This window comes from Cherax quadricarinatus, chromosome 64, assembly GCF_038502225.1.
Source record: "Cherax quadricarinatus isolate ZL_2023a chromosome 64, ASM3850222v1, whole genome shotgun sequence".
NCBI classification, from domain to species: Eukaryota; Metazoa; Arthropoda; class Malacostraca; order Decapoda; family Parastacidae; genus Cherax; species Cherax quadricarinatus.
Window position 1 is genome coordinate 13,606,244 of NC_091355.1, and position 22,190 is coordinate 13,628,433.

The 22,190-nt window shown below is 43.4% G+C and overlaps 1 protein-coding gene across 2 annotated transcripts in view; it reads right to left on the minus strand.

The window, feature by feature from the left end:
• Nucleotides 1–5,646: 5,646 nt before the first annotated feature.
• The window catches only part of LOC128700049 (uncharacterized), a 108,750-nt gene continuing 92,206 nt past the window's right edge, over nt 5,647–22,190 (minus strand). For both annotated transcript variants that reach the window (XM_053792992.2, XM_070098798.1), the window contains 2 exons: nt 7,291–7,403; nt 5,647–6,016 (listed from right to left, as the gene is read on the minus strand). In XM_053792992.2, coding sequence (XP_053648967.1) covers nt 5,933–6,016; nt 7,291–7,403 — 197 coding nt within the window. In that variant the 3' untranslated portion in view covers nt 5,647–5,932. The remainder of the gene's footprint in view (nt 6,017–7,290; nt 7,404–22,190) is intronic.

A 22,190-nucleotide genomic window follows, 5' to 3' on the forward strand; every position in this document is an offset into this window, starting at 1 on the left:
GTCTGAACTATGTGGAAAAAATACTTAATAAGAAGGAGAGAAATATACGTAACCGGGACTTTATTTTACGACCATCAGTCCAGCGTTTAGTGGAGCAGATCAGAGGTCAGCCCGCCTGTGCTGCGGGGGTAGTTTATATGGTAACTTTCCTCTGTTCTGTCTGCTGAAGAGGGTCTCAGAGGTTGACATATACAGTCCTGTTTTCATTTCTTGTTATGCTTATGGCTGTGTCACTGTTGACTATGTCACTGATGACTTTGTCACTGTGGGCTGTCACTGTTGACTGTGTCACTGTTAACTATATCACTGTTGACTGTATCACTGTTGACCATGTCACTGTTAACCGTGTCACTGTGTGGGTACAAAGACACAATATACAAAATAAGCTTTAACTGAGACTGTGCTTTTACTCAGGCTTAAAAGCATTTTCAAGTCATACAGAGGATATTTTACACACTTGTACTCTCATGGAGTGTGGCGCACGAACTGAGGCGCTGATTACATGAGTACCAGAGTACTGTAGTCGTCTTACTGGTCCACAATTTATTATGTAAGATAAAGTGTACTAAGTTTTTTTTTTTCCAAAACTGAAAGTTCCCTGGTTCTGCTCGGTGGTATCTGTTACGCCTTTACTCGCTGATCCCAGGCACCGTCTTCTCGATGTGCAGTCTTCTTTAATCTTAAGTCTGGTATCTGTTAATGCCATAAGGTATGCCTATTTAGCCTGATGTATGACGCATATCTAGGCTGTGTTTGAGACCCTCATACACGCTGGTGTTCCCGAATTCTGGTGTCTATGTTCCGTAGCATATCGTCGCCAGTGAAGCTGAGAGCTGTGTCTAAGCTCAACATCATCTGTAAAGCTCAATACCACCTGGGTTGATAAATTAAACACTTGTGCAACATCTGGGTATGTTCTAGAAGCACTTCGCCAGCCAGTGGCTTCTTCAGTACAAAGCAGAGAACGATGGAAGATTTGGAGGAGTTTAAGGTAATCAGCCCCTCAGCCTGGAGTCGATGTCTTCAGTCCATCAATCTTGATAAAAAAAACAGAGTCTCATTGGTCAACTTTTTTTTTCTAAAACCATTTATAAAAGAAAAATCACTTGAGTGGTCAGGCTCATTGTTAGTGCACTAACGCGGAAGTTTCAAGACTCCCCTGACGTGAGTTCGAGTCCCACCCGCTCTGTGATTAAATTGCAGTATTTGTTGGAAGTACCGATAGACAACTATTGTGTTTGAATGAAAGGAACTGAGTTATACATGCAAGTAACATGTTAAAAGCTGATAAACCACAAACTCATCAGTCATGTTCCATGAAGCATGATGTAATGAAATCCTGCGGTGTTACATATATATATATATATATATATATATATATATATATATATATATATATATATATATATATATATATATATATATATATATATATAAAATTGGTAAATAGAGTTAAACGTGGTTAATGGGTGAAAAGATTCATGAGATTGGTCAAAGTTGTGACTCAGTGAAGCAGCAGCAACAGTTCATGAGCGGCTTCGAAACTGGAGAACTGGAACTTCAAGGACTTCAGCGAGCGTGGTGGTTCGTAGCAGGCTCATCACACCCCAATACTCTACAATAAGAAGGTTATATATACCGAGAATTGTTTTACTGTGTATGTATACTTGTAGTTAGACTGAATTCTGACTCTAGTGATCACAGCACCGTTGACTGGTGATATACGGGTGACATACAGCCTTAATGGCACTTGTGTAGTCGATAGACATTAATCCTAATAAACCAAACCAACTAATTAACAATAAAGGATTTAACTCCTTCAATAGTGAATAAGTGTGTATTAACACTTAATATAGTACTGTGTGCATATACTCGTGCCTAGTTATGGGTGTACGTAATGTGTTGACGAGGCGTGTGGGTGAAGTGTTGCAACGATCGGGGTACCTAAGTCATTTTCTTTAAGAGTAATATAGGAAAGTGGCATCAAGTGGTACTGGCTAGAAAAAAAAAGGTATGTGTTTGTAACAAGTGTTTGTTTTTGTGGTATTCATGGAGACCGCAAAAGTGTTGACGATTGAAAAGTGTTGACGATTGAAAAGTGTTGACGATTGAAAAGTGTTGACGATTGAAAAGTGTTGACGATAGGTATTTGCTGATGAAACTTGACACCAGCACCACCTGGGCTCCAGCACCACCTGGACTCCAGCACCACCTGGACTCCAGCATCTCCTGGACTCCAGCATCTCCTGGACTCCAGCACCACCTGGACTCCAGCATCTCCTGGACTCCAGCATCTCCTGGACTCCAGCATCTCCTGGACTCCAGCACCACCTGGACTGCAGCACCACCTGGACTGCAGCACCACCTGGCTACGCCAGTCATCTTCTACCATCATGGGAAGGTGAGAATTACTTATCACACAAGTAAACAGTCGTTAAAATTTTTTAAAATATATTCTGAAATATTTGTATGAAGTGCAGGCTGGAGGGTATAACTGGGATACCTCTTAAAGGTACATTCTGAAGGGTATAACCGGGGGTACTTGTATGTGGTATAAGCTGAATGGTATAATTGCAGCTGGCACACTTATATTAATCAATATAATTGTTTACCTTCCAGATAAGTGAAAGTTAACAGCTCGTCAAGTGACAGCTAAGTCACCATCAGTAAGGTAAGTAAATATGTCACACAAGTTGTCCTTGAGGTTTCCCGAATTAAGGAAAATCTACGTATCATTTAGTTCGTATACGAACATCAAGTCGTCTGGATCCCAGACTTTTCCTCCGAGTAAATTTCCACATCGAGGATTCCATACCATTACCTCGGTCAGTCTTAGTTATTGAGTATGATTTTCATCCTTGAGGAAATATAATGAACTTCTTTACTCTAAATGGAGGAGGACATCAAGGTCCTCCTCCAGTGAATTGAGATTAACTTTCTGTAGTGTACCTGTGTGCCTTAGAAGGTCACTATTGTTAATGGAGTGTACCTGTGTGTCTTTAATGGAGTGTGTTGGGTTAGTTTTCCCAACATTTAATTTCGAAATGATACGGTAAAATTTTGCATCAAATAACTAGAGTATTCCTCCTCCCAGAGAGTACCTTGATGCTGGTGAGTGGTTCTTGATCCAAGGAATTATACTTACCCCCCTCCTTTCCTTGGACTGTATCTCGATGCCTCCCACGCATCGAAATCGGAAGAAGTGCTAAACCCTTACGGGTTTAGCACTTCTTCCGATTAAAATATTCTGATCAGAATAAATTTTTAATGACTGATGAATGTCATCAAATAGATGAAACATGTTTAGAATTTAGGCTGTGTAAGTGCAAATTTTTTTCGTTGGATTCAGTACAACAACTAGAGATTGCATTTACTGGTCGGCTTCAAACTTTTTGTGTTGATACTATTTCCTCCCCGCAAAGAAACATTCCTCTTGATTTCAGGTTTTGTTTTATTGGGCCGGTTTTATTAATTAAACTAGTTTTTGTGAAATAACCATTAAGTTTTAATGTCAAACCTTACACCAGTATCATCAAATCTTAATAACACTCGTGTTGAAGAATGTCTCTTCTGATCAGAAATAAGTCAGGTTTTAACTTCATTAGGTTATCTTAAGTTAAATTTGTATACTTTAATGTGTACATAACATCTGTGTCCTCCCAAGACTATTGTAAAAATTTAAATATTCAGTTAAACCTAAATAACAATTACTTGCTTAATTATTCCTTAAGCTCTGTTAACTCTTACTTAGGAAACGGATTTATTTTATTTTGGTATATGCAACTCTCAATTTCCCTTTGTATGGAAAAAATGGAAAAATTAAGTGTTTCTTGCGGTGGCTTCGACCTTTCTGATACCTTGAGAATGCAGCTTCCGAGCAGCATCAAACTTTATGTGCTGGTGTATTTTGGAAAATTGGTCTCTGAGATAACATGAGGATGTCTCTTCAGTTTAGCTTCCAAGCTGGTGTTACGTAGCGGAAAATTAGAATTAGGACTGGGCTGTGTATGTCCTAATTTGTCATATTTATTGAAGAAGTTTGGATGCTAGCTTCCGTGCGGTAACTTTGAATACCCTTTATGATTCGCTTCTAATCTTCAACGTTAATATTTACCTGCATTACAAATCTATGCCGCACTCTACACTGTTCTTATTACGTACATTGTCTAAGAAACTGCGGTTATGAAATGCGGGAATATCTTTCTCGGTACATACTCAAATTTGTACACTGGGCACAAATTTGCACACTTATGCTATTAAACAGATTTAAATAATTTTCAGCAGAGTGGCAGGTGTAGCCCAGAGTGTGTTGTTGACATATTCTGTACCAGGAGCTGTTGCTGCTACCACCGCACCTGATGCTTACCAAATATATTTATTTATTAACACATCGGCCGTTTCCCACCAAGGCAGGGTGGCCCGAGAAAGAAAAACTTTCATCATTCACCCTATCACTGCTTTGCCAGAGGCGCGCTTACACTACAGTTATAAAACTGCAACATTACCACCCCTCCTTCAGAATGCCGGCACTGTACTGCCCATCTTCAGGACTCAAGTCCGGCCTGCCGGTTTTCCTGAATCCTTTCATAAATGTTACCATGCTCACACTCCAACAGCACATCAAGTCCTAAAACACATTTGTCTCCATTTATTCCTATTTAACACGCTCACACATGCTTCCTGGACGTTCAAGCCCCTCGCACACAAAACCTCCTATACTCCCTCCAAATTTTTCTAGGCTGACCCCTACTCCGCCACCCCTCCACTACAGATTTATACTCTAGAAGTCATTCTATTTTGTTCCGTCCACTCTGTATGCCCAAACCGCCTCAACAACGCCTCCTCAGCTCTCCGGATAATTGTTTTGGTAATCCCACATCTCCTAATCTAGAAACTACGGATTCTCTACATTATATTCATACCACACATTGCCCTCAGACACGACATCTCCACTACCTCCAGCCTTCTCCTCGTTGCAACATTCACCACCCATGCTTCACACTTATACAAGAGTGTTGGTATAACTATGCTCTCATGCATTTCCCTCTTTGCTTCCGTGGATAAAGTTCTTTGTCTCCACAGACTCCTCAGTGCACCAATGACTTTTTTCCCCTCGTCAATTCTATGATTCACCCCATCTTTCATAGACCCATCTGCTGACACGTCCACTCTCAAATATCTGAATATATTCAACTCCTCATATATATATATATGCAAAACAACCACTCTGAAAGAATAGAGAAATTCCAAGCGCTTTCGTGAAATCACCTGTTTACTGTGATCTTATTGCATATATATATATATATATATATATATATATATATATATATATATATATATATATATATATATATATATATATATATATATATATATATCAAAACGACCACGGAGAGAGATGAATAATAGCTCTAGGCCTTTCGTGTTGCAATCACCCCATCATCAGGAGGTTGCAAAGCTGCAGAAATGAGCAAGAAATTTCAGCAAATTCGTTCTAAGGGACACTTTGTTTGGTCTAGACATTTATTTATTTTTTAAACTTTGTTATTTATCTTGACATAAACAGTGGCAGTGCGTAAAAACTCACGATATCTTCGAAAGGATTTTTGACAGAAGGAAAACCACACAACACTGTTAAGCTGGATATAATTTGGCATAAAATTTACAGACTTTTTTTTTTTTTTATCTTTTTGATATAACTGTTGAGTCAAATATCAGAATAACACGCGCGGTTGATGGATATTTTATTCTATAAAGATGACACACTTGATGTATGAGAGCAGAGAATTAAATTATCCTCCCATGGCGAGCTTCTCAAACTGATTTACTTCTTTGCTGTAGAGGTTGAAGATGTTAATGCCCCTTTACCCCCATCTTTAATACCCCCACCCCGGGGCACGTATTGTGGCTTGCGGCAGGCAGCGGGGTGAAGTCAACGTGGTGCCAGTATGATAACGTCACCAGGACGTACCAACAGGTCTGAGGCGCGAGGCAGACAGATGGACTCCCACACCACCTGGAATACACATATATACACGGTATCTTCAGTAATACTCTGCCTTTATTCATGATTAAAATATGTAGAGACCTTTTATCGTTTAATGAAGATATTTAAAAAGAAAAGATAAAAGCATTTAAAAATATTTTTCCTATCTATATATACACAACACGCAAAATTATCACTAGTTGTATCAACTGTTTAATCTTATGTATGTATGTATGTATATATATATATATATATATATATATATATATATATATATATATATATATATATATATATATATATATATATATATATATATATTAGTAATATTAGGGTAAACCGGTGATATTACAATATATAAAATAACTACATTGAAAAAAATAGCAAAATTCCAAGCTCTTTCGTGATTTCCTTGATAATGTGAGGTATTAGTTAAGCTCTTGGAATTTCATTATTTTTTCCACTATGGTTATTATGCCTTTAATGCAACTGTTGGGAGGTGTAGGCTGGCAGAAGACGAAGATGCTTGCACCAAAAATATTATATGTCACCCTGACGTGATTTAAATATTCTATTTCTACAACATCATATTTCATAAATGTATTAATTAGTGTGTAAGTGTACTTTATTACGTAATATGATACTCAGAGTTCAAAGGATACATTAATAACATAAAGACTTTGGAATATTAATTACAATAAATTAAAGAAGAGTACATTATATGGAGTGTAATATATCCTTTGTTAAAGACTGTATAGTACAGTACAGTGGAACCAACACTGCTGAGCGTGAGGCATGGGTTTTAAACGTTGCAGCTTGAGGCAGCGAAGAGTCATATTTAAAAGCTGACGTGGTGTGTTGGTCGTGTTTATAGTTAGTGTGAAAAGTTAGCAAAGACACTCAGCTTTTATTAGTTTTATCTAGACGCAGAGGTCGGGGAACCTGGGTAAATTACCTCAAATAGAGTAAAAATGAAAATTTCGGGGGCAATGGAGACTCAAGAAAAAATATAAATAAAATTGCAAAAATATATAATTTAGTAAGCGAGGCAAATTATGAAAGTTATATTTTTTCAAACAAATAATTTTTTAGTCTAGTGGGTAAGCTGTACACAAATTTGTTTTGGGGAAATAGCCAAAAAAAGTTCGCCAACCACTGATTCTATAGTCATCAAGGTAGATATTAAGGTACGTGTTACCTAGAACTAGCGGAAAAAATTGCACTGCTCTATTAGTAATGCTTAGAGCCGGCACGGAGGCTTACCTGCTCTTTTGGTTGTCTCTAGAACCACAAAAGCGACTGACCTGTTCTGTTGGGCGTGTCCTGGTGACGGAGAGGAGGATGGGACGCGTGGGTGTGGCTCTGATGTGGCCAACAGATTGTAGACCAAGACACGCTTCTGTCTCCACCCGACGTGCTGGGAGTGTGACCAGAGGTGTTACTGATAGATGGTGGTGTGTTGTTGATAGATGGTGGTGTGTTGTTGATAGATGGTGGTGTGTTGGTGAGTGATAGATGGTGGTGTGTTGGTAAGTGATGGTGTGTTGCTGAGTGATAGATGGTGGTGCGTTGCTGAGTGATAGATGGTGGTGTGTTGGTGAATGATAGATGGTGGTGTGTTGGTGAATGATAGATGGTGGTGTGTTGGTGAGTGATAGATGGAGGTGTGTTGGTGAATGATAGATGGTGGTGTGTTGGTGAATGATAGATGGTGGTGTGTTGGTGAATGATAGATGGTGGTGTGTTGGTGAGTGATAGATGGAGGTGTGTTGGTGAATGATAGATGGTGGTGTGTTGGTGAATGATAGATGGTGGTGTGTTGGTGAATGATAGATGGAGGTGTGTTGGTGAGTGATAGATGGAGGTGTGTTGGTGAATGATAGATGGTGGTGTGTTGGTGAATGATAGATGGTGGTGTGTTGGTGAGTGATAGATGGTGGTGTGTTGGTGAGTGATAGATGGTGTGTTGGTGAGTGATAAATGGTGGTGTGTTGGTGAGTGATAGATGGTGGTGTGTTGGTGAGTGATGGTGCTGTGTTGGTGAATGATGGTGTGTTGGTGAGTAATAGGAGCTGTGCTTGTGAGGGATGGTGGTGTGTTGGTGAGAGGTAGATGGTGGTGTGTTGGTGAGAGGTAGATGGTGGTATGTTGGTGAGCGATAGATGGTGGTGTGTTGGTGAGTGATGGTGCTGTGTTGGTGAATGATGGTGTGTTGGTGAGTAATAGGAGCTGTGCTTGTGAGGGATGGTGGTGTGTTGGTGAGTGATAGATGGCGTGTTGGTGAGTGATAGATGGTGATGTGTTGGTGAGTGATAGATGGTGGTGTGTTGGTGAGTGATAGATGGTGTGTTGGTGAGTGATAGATGGTGGTGTGTTGGTGAGTGATAGATGGTGATGTGTTGGTGAGTGATAGATGGTGTGTTGGTGAGTGATAGATGGTGGTGTGTTGGTGAGTGATAGATGGTGGTGTGTTGGTGAGTGATAGATGGTGGTGTGTTGGTGAGTGATAGATGGCGTGTTGGTGAGTGATAGATGGTGGTGTGTTGGTGAGTGATAGATGGTGGTGTGTTGGTGAGTGATAGATGGTGGTGTGTTGGTGAGTGATAGATGGTGGTGTGTTGGTGAGTGATAGATGGTGGTGTGTTGGTGAGTGATAGATGGTGGTGTGTTGGTGAGTGATAGATGGTGGTGTGTTGGTGAGTGATAGATGGTGGTGTGTTGGTGAGTGATAGATGGCGTGTTGGTGAGTGATAGATGGTGGTGTGTTGGTGAGTGATAGATGGTGGTGTGTTGGTGAGTGATAGATGGTGGTGTGTTGGTGAGTGATAGATGGTGGTGTGTTGGTGAGTGATAGATGGTGGTGTGTTGGTGAGTGATAGATGGTGGTGTGTTGGTGAGTGATAGATGGTGGTGTGTTGGTGAGTGATAGATGGTGGTGTGTTGGTGAGTGATAGATGGTGGCGTGTTGGTGAGTGATAGATGGTGGTGTGTTGGTGAGTGATAGATGGTGGTGTGTTGGTGAGTGATAGATGGCGTGTTGGTGAGTGATAGATGGTGGTGTGTTGGTGAGTGATAGATGGTGGTGTGTTGGTGAGTGATAGATGGTGGTGTGTTGGTGAGTGATAGATGGTGGTGTGTTGGTGAGTGATAGATGGCGTGTTGGTGAGTGATAGATGGCGTGTTGGTGAGTGATAGATGGTGGTGTGTTGGTGAGTGATAGATGGCGTGTTGGTGAGTGATAGATGGTGGTGTGTTGGTGAGTGATAGATGGTGGTGTGTTGGTGAGTGATAGATGGTGGTGTGTTGGTGAGTGATAGATGGTGGTGTGTTGGTGAGTGATAGATGGTGGTGTGTTGGTGAGTGATAGATGGTGGTGTGTTGGTGAGTGATAGATGGTGGTGTGTTGGTGAGAGGTAGATGGTGGTGTGTTGGTGAGTGATAGATGGTGGTGTGTTGGTGAGTGATAGATGGTGGTGTGTTGGTGAGTGATAGATGGTGGTGTGTTGGTGAGTGATAGATGGTGGTGTGTTGGTGAGTGATAGATGGTGGTGTGTTGGTGAGTGATAGATGGTACAGTGTTGGTGAGTGATAGATGGTGGTGTGTTGGTGAGTGATAGATGGTGGTGTGTTGGTGAGTGATAGATGGCGGTGTGTTGGTGAGTGATAGATGGTGGTGTGTTGGTGAGTGATAGATGGTGGTGTGTTGGTGAGTGATAGATGGTGGTGTGTTGGTGAGTGATAGATGGTGGTGTGTTGGTGAGTGATAGATGGTGGTGTGTTGGTGAGTGATAGATGGTGGTGTGTTGGTGAGTGATAGATGGTGGTGTGTTGGTGAGTGATAGATGGTGGTGTGTTGGTGAGTGATAGATGGTGGTGTGTTGGTGAGTGATAGATGGTGGTGTGTTGGTGAGTGATAGATGGTGGTGTGTTGGTGAGTGATAGATGGTGGTGTGTTGGTGAGTGATAGATGGTGGTGTGTTGGTGAGTGATAGATGGTGGTGTGTTGGAGAGTGATAGATGGTGGTGTGTTGGTGAGTGATAGATGGTGGTGTGTTGGTGAGTGATAGATGGTGGTGTGTTGGTGAGTGATAGATGGTGGTGTGTTGGTGAGTGATAGATGGTGGTGTGTTGGTGAGTGATAGATGGTGGTGTATTGGAGAGTGATAGATGGTGCAGTGTTGGAGAGTGATAGATGGTGGTGTGTTGGTGAGTGATAGATGGTGGTGTGTTGGTGAGTGATAGATGGTGGTGTGTTGGTGAGTGATAGATGGTGGTGTGTTGGTGAGTGATAGATGGTGCAGTGTTGGTGAGTGATAGATGGTGGTGTGTTGGTGAGTGATAGATGGTGGTGTGTTGGTGAGTGATAGATGGTGCAGTGTTGGTGAGTGATAGATGGTGGTGTGTTGGTGAGTGATAGATGGTGGTGTGTTGGTGAGTGATAGATGGTGGTGTGTTGGTGAGTGATATATGGTGGTGTGTTGGAGAGTGATAGATGGTGGTGTGTTGGTGAGTGATAGATGGTGCAGTGTTGGAGAGTGATAGATGGTGGTGTGTTGGTGAGTGATAGATGGTGGTGTGTTGGTGAGTGATAGATGGTGGTGTGTTGGTGAGTGATAGATGGTGGTGTGTTGGTGAGTGATAGATGGTGGTGTGTTGGTGAGTGATAGATGGTGGTGTGTTGGTGAGTGATAGATGGTGGTGTGTTGGTGAGTGATAGATGGTGGTGTGTTGGTGAGTGATAGATGGTGGTGTGTTGGTGAGTGATAGATGGTGGTGTGTTGGTGAGTGATAGATGGTGGTGTGTTGGTGAGTGATAGATGGTGGTGTGTTGGTGAGTGATAGATGGTGGTGTGTTGGTGAGTGATAGATGGTGGTGTGTTGGTGAGTGATAGATGGTGGTGTGTTGGTGAGTGATAGATGGTGGTGTGTTGGTGAGTGATAGATGGTGGTGTGTTGGTGAGTGATAGATGGTGATGTGTTGGTGAGTGATAGATGGTGGTGTGTTGGTGAGTGATAGATGGTGCAGTGTTGGTGAGTGATAGATGGTGGTGTGTTGGTGAGTGATAGATGGTGGTGTGTTGGTGAGTGATAGATGGTGGTGTGTTGGTGAGTGATAGATGGTGGTGTGTTGGTGAGTGATAGATGGTGGTGTGTTGGTGAGTGATAGATGGCGTGTTGGTGAGTGATAGATGGTGGTGTGTTGGTGAGTGATAGATGGTGGTGTGTTGGTGAGTGATAGATGGTGGTGTGTTGGTGAGTGATAGATGGTGGTGTGTTGGTGAGTGATAGATGGTGGTGTGTTGGTGAGTGATAGATGGTGCAGTGTTGGTGAGTGATAGATGGTGGTGTGTTGGTGAGTGATAGATGGTGGTGTGTTGGTGAGTGATAGATGGTGCAGTGTTGGTGAGTGATAGATGGTGGTGTGTTGGTGAGTGATAGATGGTGCAGTGTTGGTGAGTGATAGATGGTGGTGTGTTGGTGAGTGATAGATGGTGGTGTGTTGGTGAGTGATAGATGGTGGTGTGTTGGTGAGTGATAGATGGTGGTGTGTTGGTGAGTGATAGTGTTGGTGAGTGATAGATGGTGGTGTGTTGGTGAGTGATAGATGGTGGTGTGTTGGTGAGTGATAGATGGTGGTGTGTTGGTGAGTGATAGATGGCGTGTTGGTGAGTGATAGATGGTGGTGTGTTGGTGAGTGATAGATGGTGTGTTGGTGAGTGATAGATGGTGGTGTGTTGGTGAGTGATAGATGGTGGTGTGTTGGTGAGTGATAGATGGTGGTGTGTTGGTGAGTGATAGATGGTGGTGTGTTGGTGAGTGATAGATGGTGGTGTGTTGGTGAGTGATAGATGGTGGTGTGTTGGTGAGTGATAGATGGTGGTGTGTTGGTGAGTGATAGATGGTGGTGTGTTGGTGAGTGATAGATGGTGGTGTGTTGGTGAGTGATAGATGGTGGTGTGTTGGTGAGTGATAGATGGCGTGTTGGTGAGTGATAGATGGTGGTGTGTTGGTGAGTGATAGATGGTGGTGTGTTGGTGAGTGATAGATGGCGTGTTGGTGAGTGATAGATGGTGGTGTGTTGGTGAGTGATAGATGGCGTGTTGGTGAGTGATAGATGGTGGTGTGTTGGTGAGTGATAGATGGTGGTGTGTTGGTGAGTGATAGATGGTGGTGTGTTGGTGAGTGATAGATGGTGGTGTGTTGGTGAGTGATAGATGGTGGTGTGTTGGTGAGTGATAGATGGCGTGTTGGTGAGTGATAGATGGTGGTGTGTTGGTGAGTGATAGATGGTGGTGTGTTGGTGAGTGATAGATGGTGGTGTGTTGGTGAGTGATAGATGGTGGTGTGTTGGTGAGTGATAGATGGTGGTGTGTTGGTGAGTGATAGATGGTGGTGTGTTGGTGAGTGATAGATGGTGGTGTGTTGGTGAGTGATAGATGGTGGTGTGTTGGTGAGTGATAGATGGTGGTGTGTTGGTGAGTGATAGATGGTGGTGTGTTGGTGAGTGATGGTGATGTGTTGGTGAGTGATAGATGGTGGTGTGTTGGTGAGTGATAGATGGTGGTGTGTTGGTGAGTGATAGATGGTGGTGTGTTGGTGAGTGATAGATGGTGGTGTGTTGGTGAGTGATAGATGGTGGTGTGTTGGTGAGTGATAGATGGTGGCGTGTTGGTGAGTGATAGATGGTGGTGTGTTGGTGAGTGATAGATGGTGGTGTGTTGGTGAGTGATAGATGGTGGTGTGTTGGTGAGTGATAGATGGTGGTGTGTTGGTGAGTGATAGATGGTGGTGTGTTGGTGAGTGATAGATGGTGGCGTGTTGGTGAGTGATAGATGGTGGTGTGTTGGTGAGTGATAGATGGTGGTGTGTTGGTGAGTGATAGATGGTGGTGTGTTGGTGAGTGATAGATGGTGGTGTGTTGGTGAGTGATAGATGGTGGTGTGTTGGTGAGTGATAGATGGTGGTGTGTTGGTGAGTGATAGATGGTGGTGTGTTGGTGAGTGATAGATGGTGGTGTGTTGGTGAGTGATAGATGGTGGTGTGTTGGTGAGTGATAGATGGTGGTGTGTTGGTGAGTGATAGATGGTGGTGTGTTGGTGAGTGATAGATGGTGGTGTGTTGGTGAGTGATAGATGGTGGTGTGTTGGTGAGTGATAGATGGTGGTGTGTTGGTGAGTGATAGATGGTGGTGTGTTGGTGAGTGATAGATGGTGGTGTGTTGGTGAGTGATAGATGGTGGTGTGTTGGTGAGTGATAGATGGTGGTGTGTTGGTGAGTGATAGATGGTGGTGTGTTGGTGAGTGATAGATGGTGGTGTGTTGGTGAGTGATAGATGGTGGTGTGTTGGTGAGTGATAGATGGTGGTGTGTTGGTGAGTGATAGATGGTGGTGTGTTGGTGAGTGATAGATGGTGGTGTGTTGGTGAGTGATAGATGGTGCAGATAGATGGTGGTGTGTTGGTGAGTGATAGATGGTGGTGTGTTGGTGAGTAGATGGTGGTGTGTTGGTGAGTGATAGATGGTGTTGGTAAGTGATGGTGTGTTGGTGAGTGATAGATGGTGGTGTGTTGGTGAGTGATAGATGGTGGTGTGTTGGTGAGTGATAGATGGTGGTGTGTTGGTGAGTGATAGATGGTGGTGTGTTGGTGAGTGATAGATGGTGGTGTGTTGGTGAGTGATAGATGGTGGTGTGTTGGTGAGTGATAGATGGTGGTGTGTTGGTGAGTGATAGATGGTGGTGTGTTGGTGAGTGATAGATGGTGGTGTGTTGGTGAGTGATAGATGGTGGTGTGTTGGTGAGTGATAGATGGTGGTGTGTTGGTGAGTGATAGATGGTGGTGTGTTGGTGAGTGATAGATGGCGTGTTGGTGATGATGGTGGTGTGTTGGAGAGTGATAGATGGTGGTGTGTTGGTGAGTGATAGATGGTGGTGTGTTGGTGAGTGATAGATGGTGTGTTGGTGAGTGATAGATGGTGAGTGATAGATGGTGGTGTGTTGGTGAGTGATAGATGGTGGTGTGTTGGTGAGTGATAGATGGTGGTGTGTTGGTGAGTGATAGATGGTGGTGTGTTGGTGAGTGATAGATGGTGGTGTGTTGGTGAGTGATAGATGGTGGTGTGTTGGTGAGTGATAGATGGTGGTGTGTTGGTGAGTGATAGATGGTGGTGTGTTGGTGAGTGATAGATGGTGGTGTGTTGGTGAGTGATAGATGGTGGTGTGTTGGTGAGTGATAGATGGTGGTGTGTTGGTGAGTGATAGATGGTGGTGTGTTGGTGAGTGATAGATGGTGTGTTGGTGAGTGATAGATGGTGGTGTGTTGGTGAGTGATAGATGGTGGTGTGTTGGTGAGTGATAGATGGTGGTGTGTTGGTGAGTGATAGATGGTGGTGTGTTGGTGAGTGATAGATGGTGGGTGTGATAGATGGTGAGTGATAGATGGTGGTGTGTTGGTGAGTGATAGATGGTGGTGTGTTGGTGAGTGATAGATGGTGGTGTGTTGGTGAGTGATAGATGGTGGTGTGTTGGTGAGTGATAGATGGTGGTGTGTTGGTGAGTGATAGATGGTGGTGTGTTGGTGAGTGATAGATGGTGGTGTGTTGGTGAGTGATAGATGGTGGTGTGTTGGTGAGTGATAGATGGTGGTGTGTTGGTGAGTGATAGATGGTGGTGTGTTGGTGAGTGATAGATGGTGGTGTGTTGGTGAGTGATAGATGGTGGTGTGTTGATAGATGGTGGTGTGTTGGTGAGTGATAGATGGTGGTGTGTTGGTGAGCGATAGATGGTGGTGTGTTGGTGAGTGATAGATGGTGGTGTGTTGGTGAGTGATAGATGGTGGTGTGTTGGTGAGTGATAGATGGTGGTGTGTTGGTGAGTGATAGATGGTGGTGTGTTGGTGAGTGATAGATGGTGGTGTGTTGGTGAGTGATAGATGGTGGTGTGTTGGTGAGTGATAGATGGTGGTGTGTTGGAGAGTGATAGATGGTGGTGTGTTGGTGAGTGATAGATGGTGGTGTGTTGGTGAGTGATAGATGGTGGTGTGTTGGTGAGTGATAGATGGTGGTGTGTTGGTGAGTGATAGATGGTGGTGTGTTGGTGAGTGATAGATGGTGGTGTGTTGGTGAGTGATAGATGGTGGTGTGTTGGTGAGTGATAGATGGTGGTGTGTTGGTGAGTGATAGATGGTGGTGTGTTGGTGAGTGATAGATGGTGGTGTGTTGGTGAGTGATAGATGGTGGTGTGTTGGTGAGTGATAGATGGTGGTGTGTTGGTGAGTGATTGGTGTGTTGGTTAGTGATAGATGGTGGTGTGTTGGTGAGTGATAGATGGTGGTGTGTTGGTGAGTGATAGATGGCGTGTTGGTGAGTGATAGATGGTGGTGTGTTGGTGAGTGATAGATGGTGGTGTGTTGGTGAGAGGTAGATGGTGGTGTGTTGGTGAGTGATAGATGGTGGTGTGTTGGTGAGTGATAGATGGTGGTGTGTTGGTGAGTGATAGATGGTGGTGTGTTGGTGAGTGATAGATGGTGGTGTGTTGGTGAGTGATAGATGGTGGTGTGTTGGTGAGTGATAGATGGTGGTGTGTTGGTGAGTGATAGATGGTGGTGTGTTGGTGAGTGATAGATGGTGGTGTGTTGGTGAGTGATAGATGGTGGTGTGTTGGTGAGCGATAGATGGTGGTGTGTTGGTGAGTGATAGATGGTGGTGATAGATGGTGGTGTGTTGGTGAGTGATAGATGGTGGTGTGTTGGTGAGTGATAGATGGTGTGTTGGTGAGTGATAGATGGTGGTGTGTTGGAGTGAGAGTGATAGATGGTGGTGTGTTGGTGAGTGATAGATGGTGGTGTGTTGGTGAGTGATAGATGGTGGTGTGTTGGTGAGTGATAGATGGTGGTGTGTTGGTGAGTGATAGATGGTGGTGTGTTGGTGAGTGATAGATGGTGGTGTGTTGGTGAGTGATAGATGGTGGTGTGTTGGTGAGTGATAGATGGTGGTGTGTTGGTGAGTGATAGATGGTACAGTGTTGGTGAGTGATAGATGGTGAGTGATAGATGGTGGTTGGTGAGTGATAGATGGTGGTGTGTTGGTGAGTGATAGATGGTGGGGTGTTGGTGAGTGATAGATGGTGGTGTGTTGGTGATAGATGGATGGTGGTGTGTTGGTGAGTGATAGATGGTGGTGTGTTGGTGAGTGATAGATGGTGGTGTGTTGGTGAGTGATAGATGGTGGTGTGTTGGTGAGTGATAGATGGTGGTGTGTTGGTGAGTGATAGATGGTGGTGTGTTGGTGAGTGATAGATGGTGGTGTGTTGGTGAGTGATAGATGGTGGTGTGTTGGTGAGTGATAGATGGTGGTGTGTTGGTGAGTGATAGATGGTGGTGTGTTGGTGAGTGATAGATGGTGGTGTGTTGGTGAGTGATAGATGGTGGTGTGTTGGTGAGTGATAGATGGTGGTGTGTTGGTGAGTGATAGATGGTGGTGTGTTGGTGAGTGATAGATGGTGGTGTGTTGGTGAGTGATAGATGGTGGTGTGTTGGTGAGTGATAGATGGTGGTGTGTTGGTGAGTGATAGATGGTGCAGTGTGTTGATAGATGAGTGATAGTTGGTGGTGTGTTTGTGAGTGATAGATGGTGGTGTGTTGGTGAGTGATAGATGGTGGTGTGTTGGTGAGTGATAGATGGTGGTGTGTTGGTGAGTGATAGATGGTGGTGTGTTGGTGAGTGATAGATGGTGGTGTGTTGGTGAGTGATAGATGGTGGTGTGTTGGTGAGTGATAGATGCTGGTGTGTTGATAGATGAGTGATAGATGGTGGTGTGTTGGAGAGTGATAGATGGTGGTGTGTTGGTGAGTGATAGATGGTGGTGTGTTGGTGAGTGATAGATGGTGGTGTGTTGGTGAGTGATAGATGGTGGTGTGTTGGTGAGTGATAGATGGTGGTGTGTTGGTGAGTGATAGATGGTGGTGTGTTGGTGAGTGATAGATGGTGGTGTGTTGGTGAGTGATAGATGGTGGTGTGTTGGTGAGTGATAGATGGTGGTGTGTTGGTGAGTGATAGATGGTGGTGTGTTGGTGAGTGATAGATGGTGTGTTGGTGAGTGATAGATGGTGGCGTGTTGGTGAGTGATAGATGGTGGTGTGTTGGTGAGTGATAGATTGTGGTGTGTTGGTGAGTGATAGATGGTGGTGTGTTTTTGAGTGATAGATGATGAGATGGTGGTGTGTTGGTGAGTGATAGATGGTGGGGTGTTGGTGAGTGATAGATGGTGGTGTGTTGGTGAGTGATAGATGGTGGTGTGTTGATAGATGAGTGACAGATGGTGGTGTGTTGGTGAGTGATAGATGGTGGTGTGTTGGTGAGTGATAGATGGTGGTGTGTTGGTGAGTGATAGATGGTGGTGTGTTGGTGAGTGATAGATGGTGGTGTGTTGGTGAGTGATAGATGGTGGTGTGTTGGTGAGTGATAGATGGTGGTGTGTTGTTGAGTGATAGATGGTACATTGTTGGTGAGATGGTGGTGTGTTGGAGTGTAGATGGTGGTGTGTTGGAGAGTGATAGGTGGTACATTGTTGGTGAGTGATAGATGGTGGTGTGTTGGAGAGTGATAGATGGTGGTGTGTTGGTGAGTGATAGATGGTGGTGTGTTGGAGAGTGATAGATGGTGGTGTGTTGGAGAGTGATAGATGGTGGTGTGTTGGTGAGTGATAGATGGTGGTGTGTTGGTGAGTGATAGATGGTACAGTGTTGGTGAGTGATAGATGGTGGTGTGTTGGAGAGTGATAGATGGTGGTGTGTTGGAGAGTGATAGATGGTGGTGTGTTGGTGAGTGATAGATGGTGGTGTGTTGGTGAGTGATAGATGGTACAGTGTTGGTGAGTGATAGATGGTACAGTGTTGGTGAGTGATAGATGGTGGTGTGTTGGAGAGTGATAGATGGTGGTGTGTTGGTGAGTGATAGATGGTGGTGTGTTGGTGAGTGATAGATGGTACAGTGTTGGTGAGTGATAGATGGTACAGTGTTGGTGAGTGATAGATGGTGGTGTGTTGGAGAGTGATAGATGGTGCAGTGTTGGTGAGTGATAGATGGTGGTGTGTTGGTGAGTGATAGATGGTACAGTGTTGGTGAGTGATAGATGGTACAGTGTTGGTGAGTGATAGATGGTGGTGTGTTGGAGAGTGATAGATGGTGGTGTGTTGGAGAGTGATAGATGGTGGTGTGTTGGTGAGTGATAGATGGTGGTGTGTTGGTGAGTGATAGATGGTGGTGTGTTGGTGAGTGATAGATGGTGGTGTGTTGGTGAGTGATAGATGGTGGTGTGTTGGTGAGTGATAGATGGTGGTGTTGGTGAGTGATAGATGGTGGTGTGTTGGTGAGTGATAGATGGTGGTGTGTTGGTGAGTGATAGATGGTGGTGTGTTGGTGAGTGATAGATGGTGGTGTGTTGGTGAGTGATAGATGGTGGTGTGTTGGTGAGTGATAGATGGTGGTGTATTGGAGAGTGATAGATGGTGCAGTGTTGGTGAGTGATAGATGGTGGTGTGTTGGTGAGTGATAGATGGTGGTGTGTTGGTGAGTGATAGATGGTGGTGTGTTGGTGAGTGATAGATGGTGGTGTGTTGGTGAGTGATAGATGGTGGTGTGTTGGTGAGTGATAGATGGTGTGTTGGTGAGTGATAGATGGTGGTGTGTTGGTGAGTGATAGATGGTGGTGTGTTGGTGAGTGATAGATGGTGGTGTGTTGGAGAGTGATAGATGGTGCAGTGTTGGTGAGTGATAGATGGTGGTGTGTTGGTGAGTGATAGATGGTGGTGTGTTGGTGAGTGATAGATGGTGGTGTGTTGGTGAGTGATAGATGGTGGTGTGTTGGTGAGTGATAGATGGTGGTGTGTTGGTGAGTGATAGATGGTGGTGTGTTGGTGAGTGATAGATGGTGGTGTGTTGGTGAGTGATAGATGGTGGTGTGTTGGTGAGTGATAGATGGTGGTGTGTTGGTGAGTGATAGATGGTGGTGTGTTGGTGAGTGATAGATGGTGGTGTGTTGGTGAGTGATAGATGGTGGTGTGTTGGTGAGTGATAGATGGTGGTGTGTTGGTGAGTGATAGATGGTGGTGTGTTGGTGAGTGATAGATGGTGGTGTGTTGGTGAGTGATAGATGGTGGTGTGTTGGTGAGTGATAGATGGTGGTGTGTTGGTGAGTGATAGATGGTGGTGTGTTGGTGAGTGATAGATGGTGGTGTGTTGGTGAGTGATAGATGGTGGTGTGTTGGTGAGTGATAGATGGTGGTGTGTTGGTGAGTGATAGATGGTGGTGTGTTGGTGAGTGATAGATGGTGGCAGTGTTGGTGAGTGAAAGATGGTGGTTTGTTGGTGAGTGATAGATGGTGGTGTGTTGGTGAGTGATAGATGGTGGTGTGTTGGTGAGTGATAGATGGTGGTGTGTTGGTGAGTGATAGATGGTGGTGTGTTGGTGAGTGATAGATGGTGGTGTGTTGGTGAGTGATAGATGAGTGATAGATGGTGGTGTGTTGGTGAGTGATAGATGGTGGTGTGTTGGTGAGTGATGGTGATGTGTTGGTGAGTGATAGATGGTGGTGTGTTGGTGAGTGATAGATGGTGCAGTGTTGGTGAGTGATAGATGGTGGTGTGTTGGTGAGTGATAGATGGTGGTGTGTTGGTGAGTGATAGATGGTGGTGTGTTGGTGAGTGATGGTGATGTGTTGGTGAGTGATAGATGGTGCAGTGTTGGTGTGTCAGTTGGTAGTGCGTTGATATTTCAGTTTAGATTAATTCAATTAAGGTACTCTAACAAATGCTAAGTACATACATTAAAATAATCGACAATAACAATAACATGTACCGGCGCTGTGGGTCGTCAGGTCAGGTAAAACAATGTATTTGTGGTCATCCTCAGGAAGGTTTGTTCAACACTTAGGTAGGAAACAGTTCCCAGTTTATGAGGTACCTCTCTCTCTTTCTATATGAGGGTTGAATTACAGCTGCTGGGCCTCTATAAGGTCATGAACTCCAATTCCTGATCCTATTGAGAATGTTGAGCCATAGTTCCTGAGTCCCCTGAAGGAGTTTAGCTGCAGCTCTTCTGTCTCTTGAGAGTTTGTGGCCTCATGTATACCTCCTGCATGAAGTGTGGTAGAGGGGGCTGGGTTGCTGGGATATGGGTGATAGTTTTGTTCAGTTACGCAGCCACGCAGTTACGCAGTTTTCAGTCAGGTTGAGTTGAACACGTGAGGCATAAAAAATATTTGTTTCTAGTATTGTGTATACGTTCTGTTAGAGCACTCCAATAAGAGCATCAGCACTGGCTTAATATTTGTATTGAGTGTTTATATACATATACATGTATATATATATATGCATAGTATGCAACAATCGTGAACAAGCGTTACAAGATGCCTCATTCGAGTTAGAAACGTTCCCTTAAAGGAATCTGCCTGGATTTCCTACTCTGCAACATTGCAAGCTCCTAATGTGTTAATTGCAACACTAATGTCCTAGAGCTATCATTTAACTCCACTTGTAGTTGTTTTGCATATATATAGTATGCTCAGCAGTGTAGTTGTTGAGTACACTGGAATTTCTGAAGAACGAGGAAAGTATGTTATCTGGAACCTGAATTAGTCATCATACTGATAACAGATCTCTGTTGAAGTATGATGATTTTAGTTAACATGACATTGTAGATCCCCAGGCACACATGACATTGTAGATCCCCAGGCACACATGACACTGTAGATCCCCAGGCACACATGACATTGTAGATCCCCAGGCACACATTAGTCAGCCATTTTTAAATGAATGTTCATGTAGAAGTTTTCTTAGTCTGCCGTCATGGCGACTACTTAGAATTTCCTTCATCTTATCATTCAATATGTGTGTTATAAACCTTTTAGCATCAAATTATTTTTTATAGCTTTATTTCCAACCATTATGTACAAGGTCGTATGAATATTTCAAACACAATGTACAAGGTCGTGTGAATATTTCAAACACTATGTAGAAGGTCGTATGAATATTTCAAACACTATGTACAAGGTCGTATGAATATTTCAAACACAATGTAGAAGGTCGTATGAATATTTCAAACACAATGTAGAAGGTCGTATGAATATTTCAAACACAATGTACAAGGTCGTATGAATATTTCAAACACTATGTAGAAGGTCGTATGAATATTTCAAACACAATGTACAAGGTCGTATGAATATTTCAAACACAATGTACAAGGTCGTATGAATATTTCAAACACAATGTACAAGGTCGTATGAATATTTCAAACACAATGTACAAGGTCGTATGAATATTTCAAACACAATGTACAAGGTCGTATGAATATTTCAAACACAATGTACAAGGTCGTATGAATATTTCAAACACAATGTACAAGGTCGTATGAATATTTCAAACACAATGTACAAGGTGGTATGAATATTTCAAACACAATGTACAAGGTGGTATGAATATTTCAAACACAATGTAGAAGGTCGTATGAATACTGAGCCAAAGTTTGTTAGATATCATGATATTCCACCTGTGGTTGTCATATAATCTGAGAAAGAGGTAAATTACAATTATCATTGCCTATCATCCTATTGCTTCCATAATAACATTTACTTCTGCAAGTACATGTACATATTATAGTATCTGAAGTTTCCCTTATAAAGGTTATACGTCTCTTCAAAACTATTTCTAATCAATAGTGCCATCCCTCCCTATCGTTGTTGTTGTCTGTGTGTACTTTTATATCTTCATTTGTTTCATCTTCCACACATACACACAAAAAATGGAGAGATTTGAAAAAATCGTATTTCTCTAAGATAAACAAGGTACGGAGTGTGTGGTGGTCCATGGCCCGGCGAGGATACCTCAGGACTACCAGGCCATAGTTATGGTTCCAGTCTTGAATACTACCCATTCCTTGAGTTGAAAAATCTGTTATTTTGACGCAGGTCAGTTCGTTACCTTGTCCGTTTTTCTGATTATGCTTCGTACATTAAAATTTAACATGGATTCAGTGATTAATTGGCAACGAAGAAAAAAGTATTTAATGTATTAGGAAGGCTTTGTGTAGAACGTTATCAAGTCAATTTGTAAAGCTTACTTAAGTTTTTCTGTACCAGTGTCAGTTCTTCATTACTGTGGGTAGTTTGCTGTTCCTGAACGTGTTCCATACAGCGATGCTCACTTTGTTA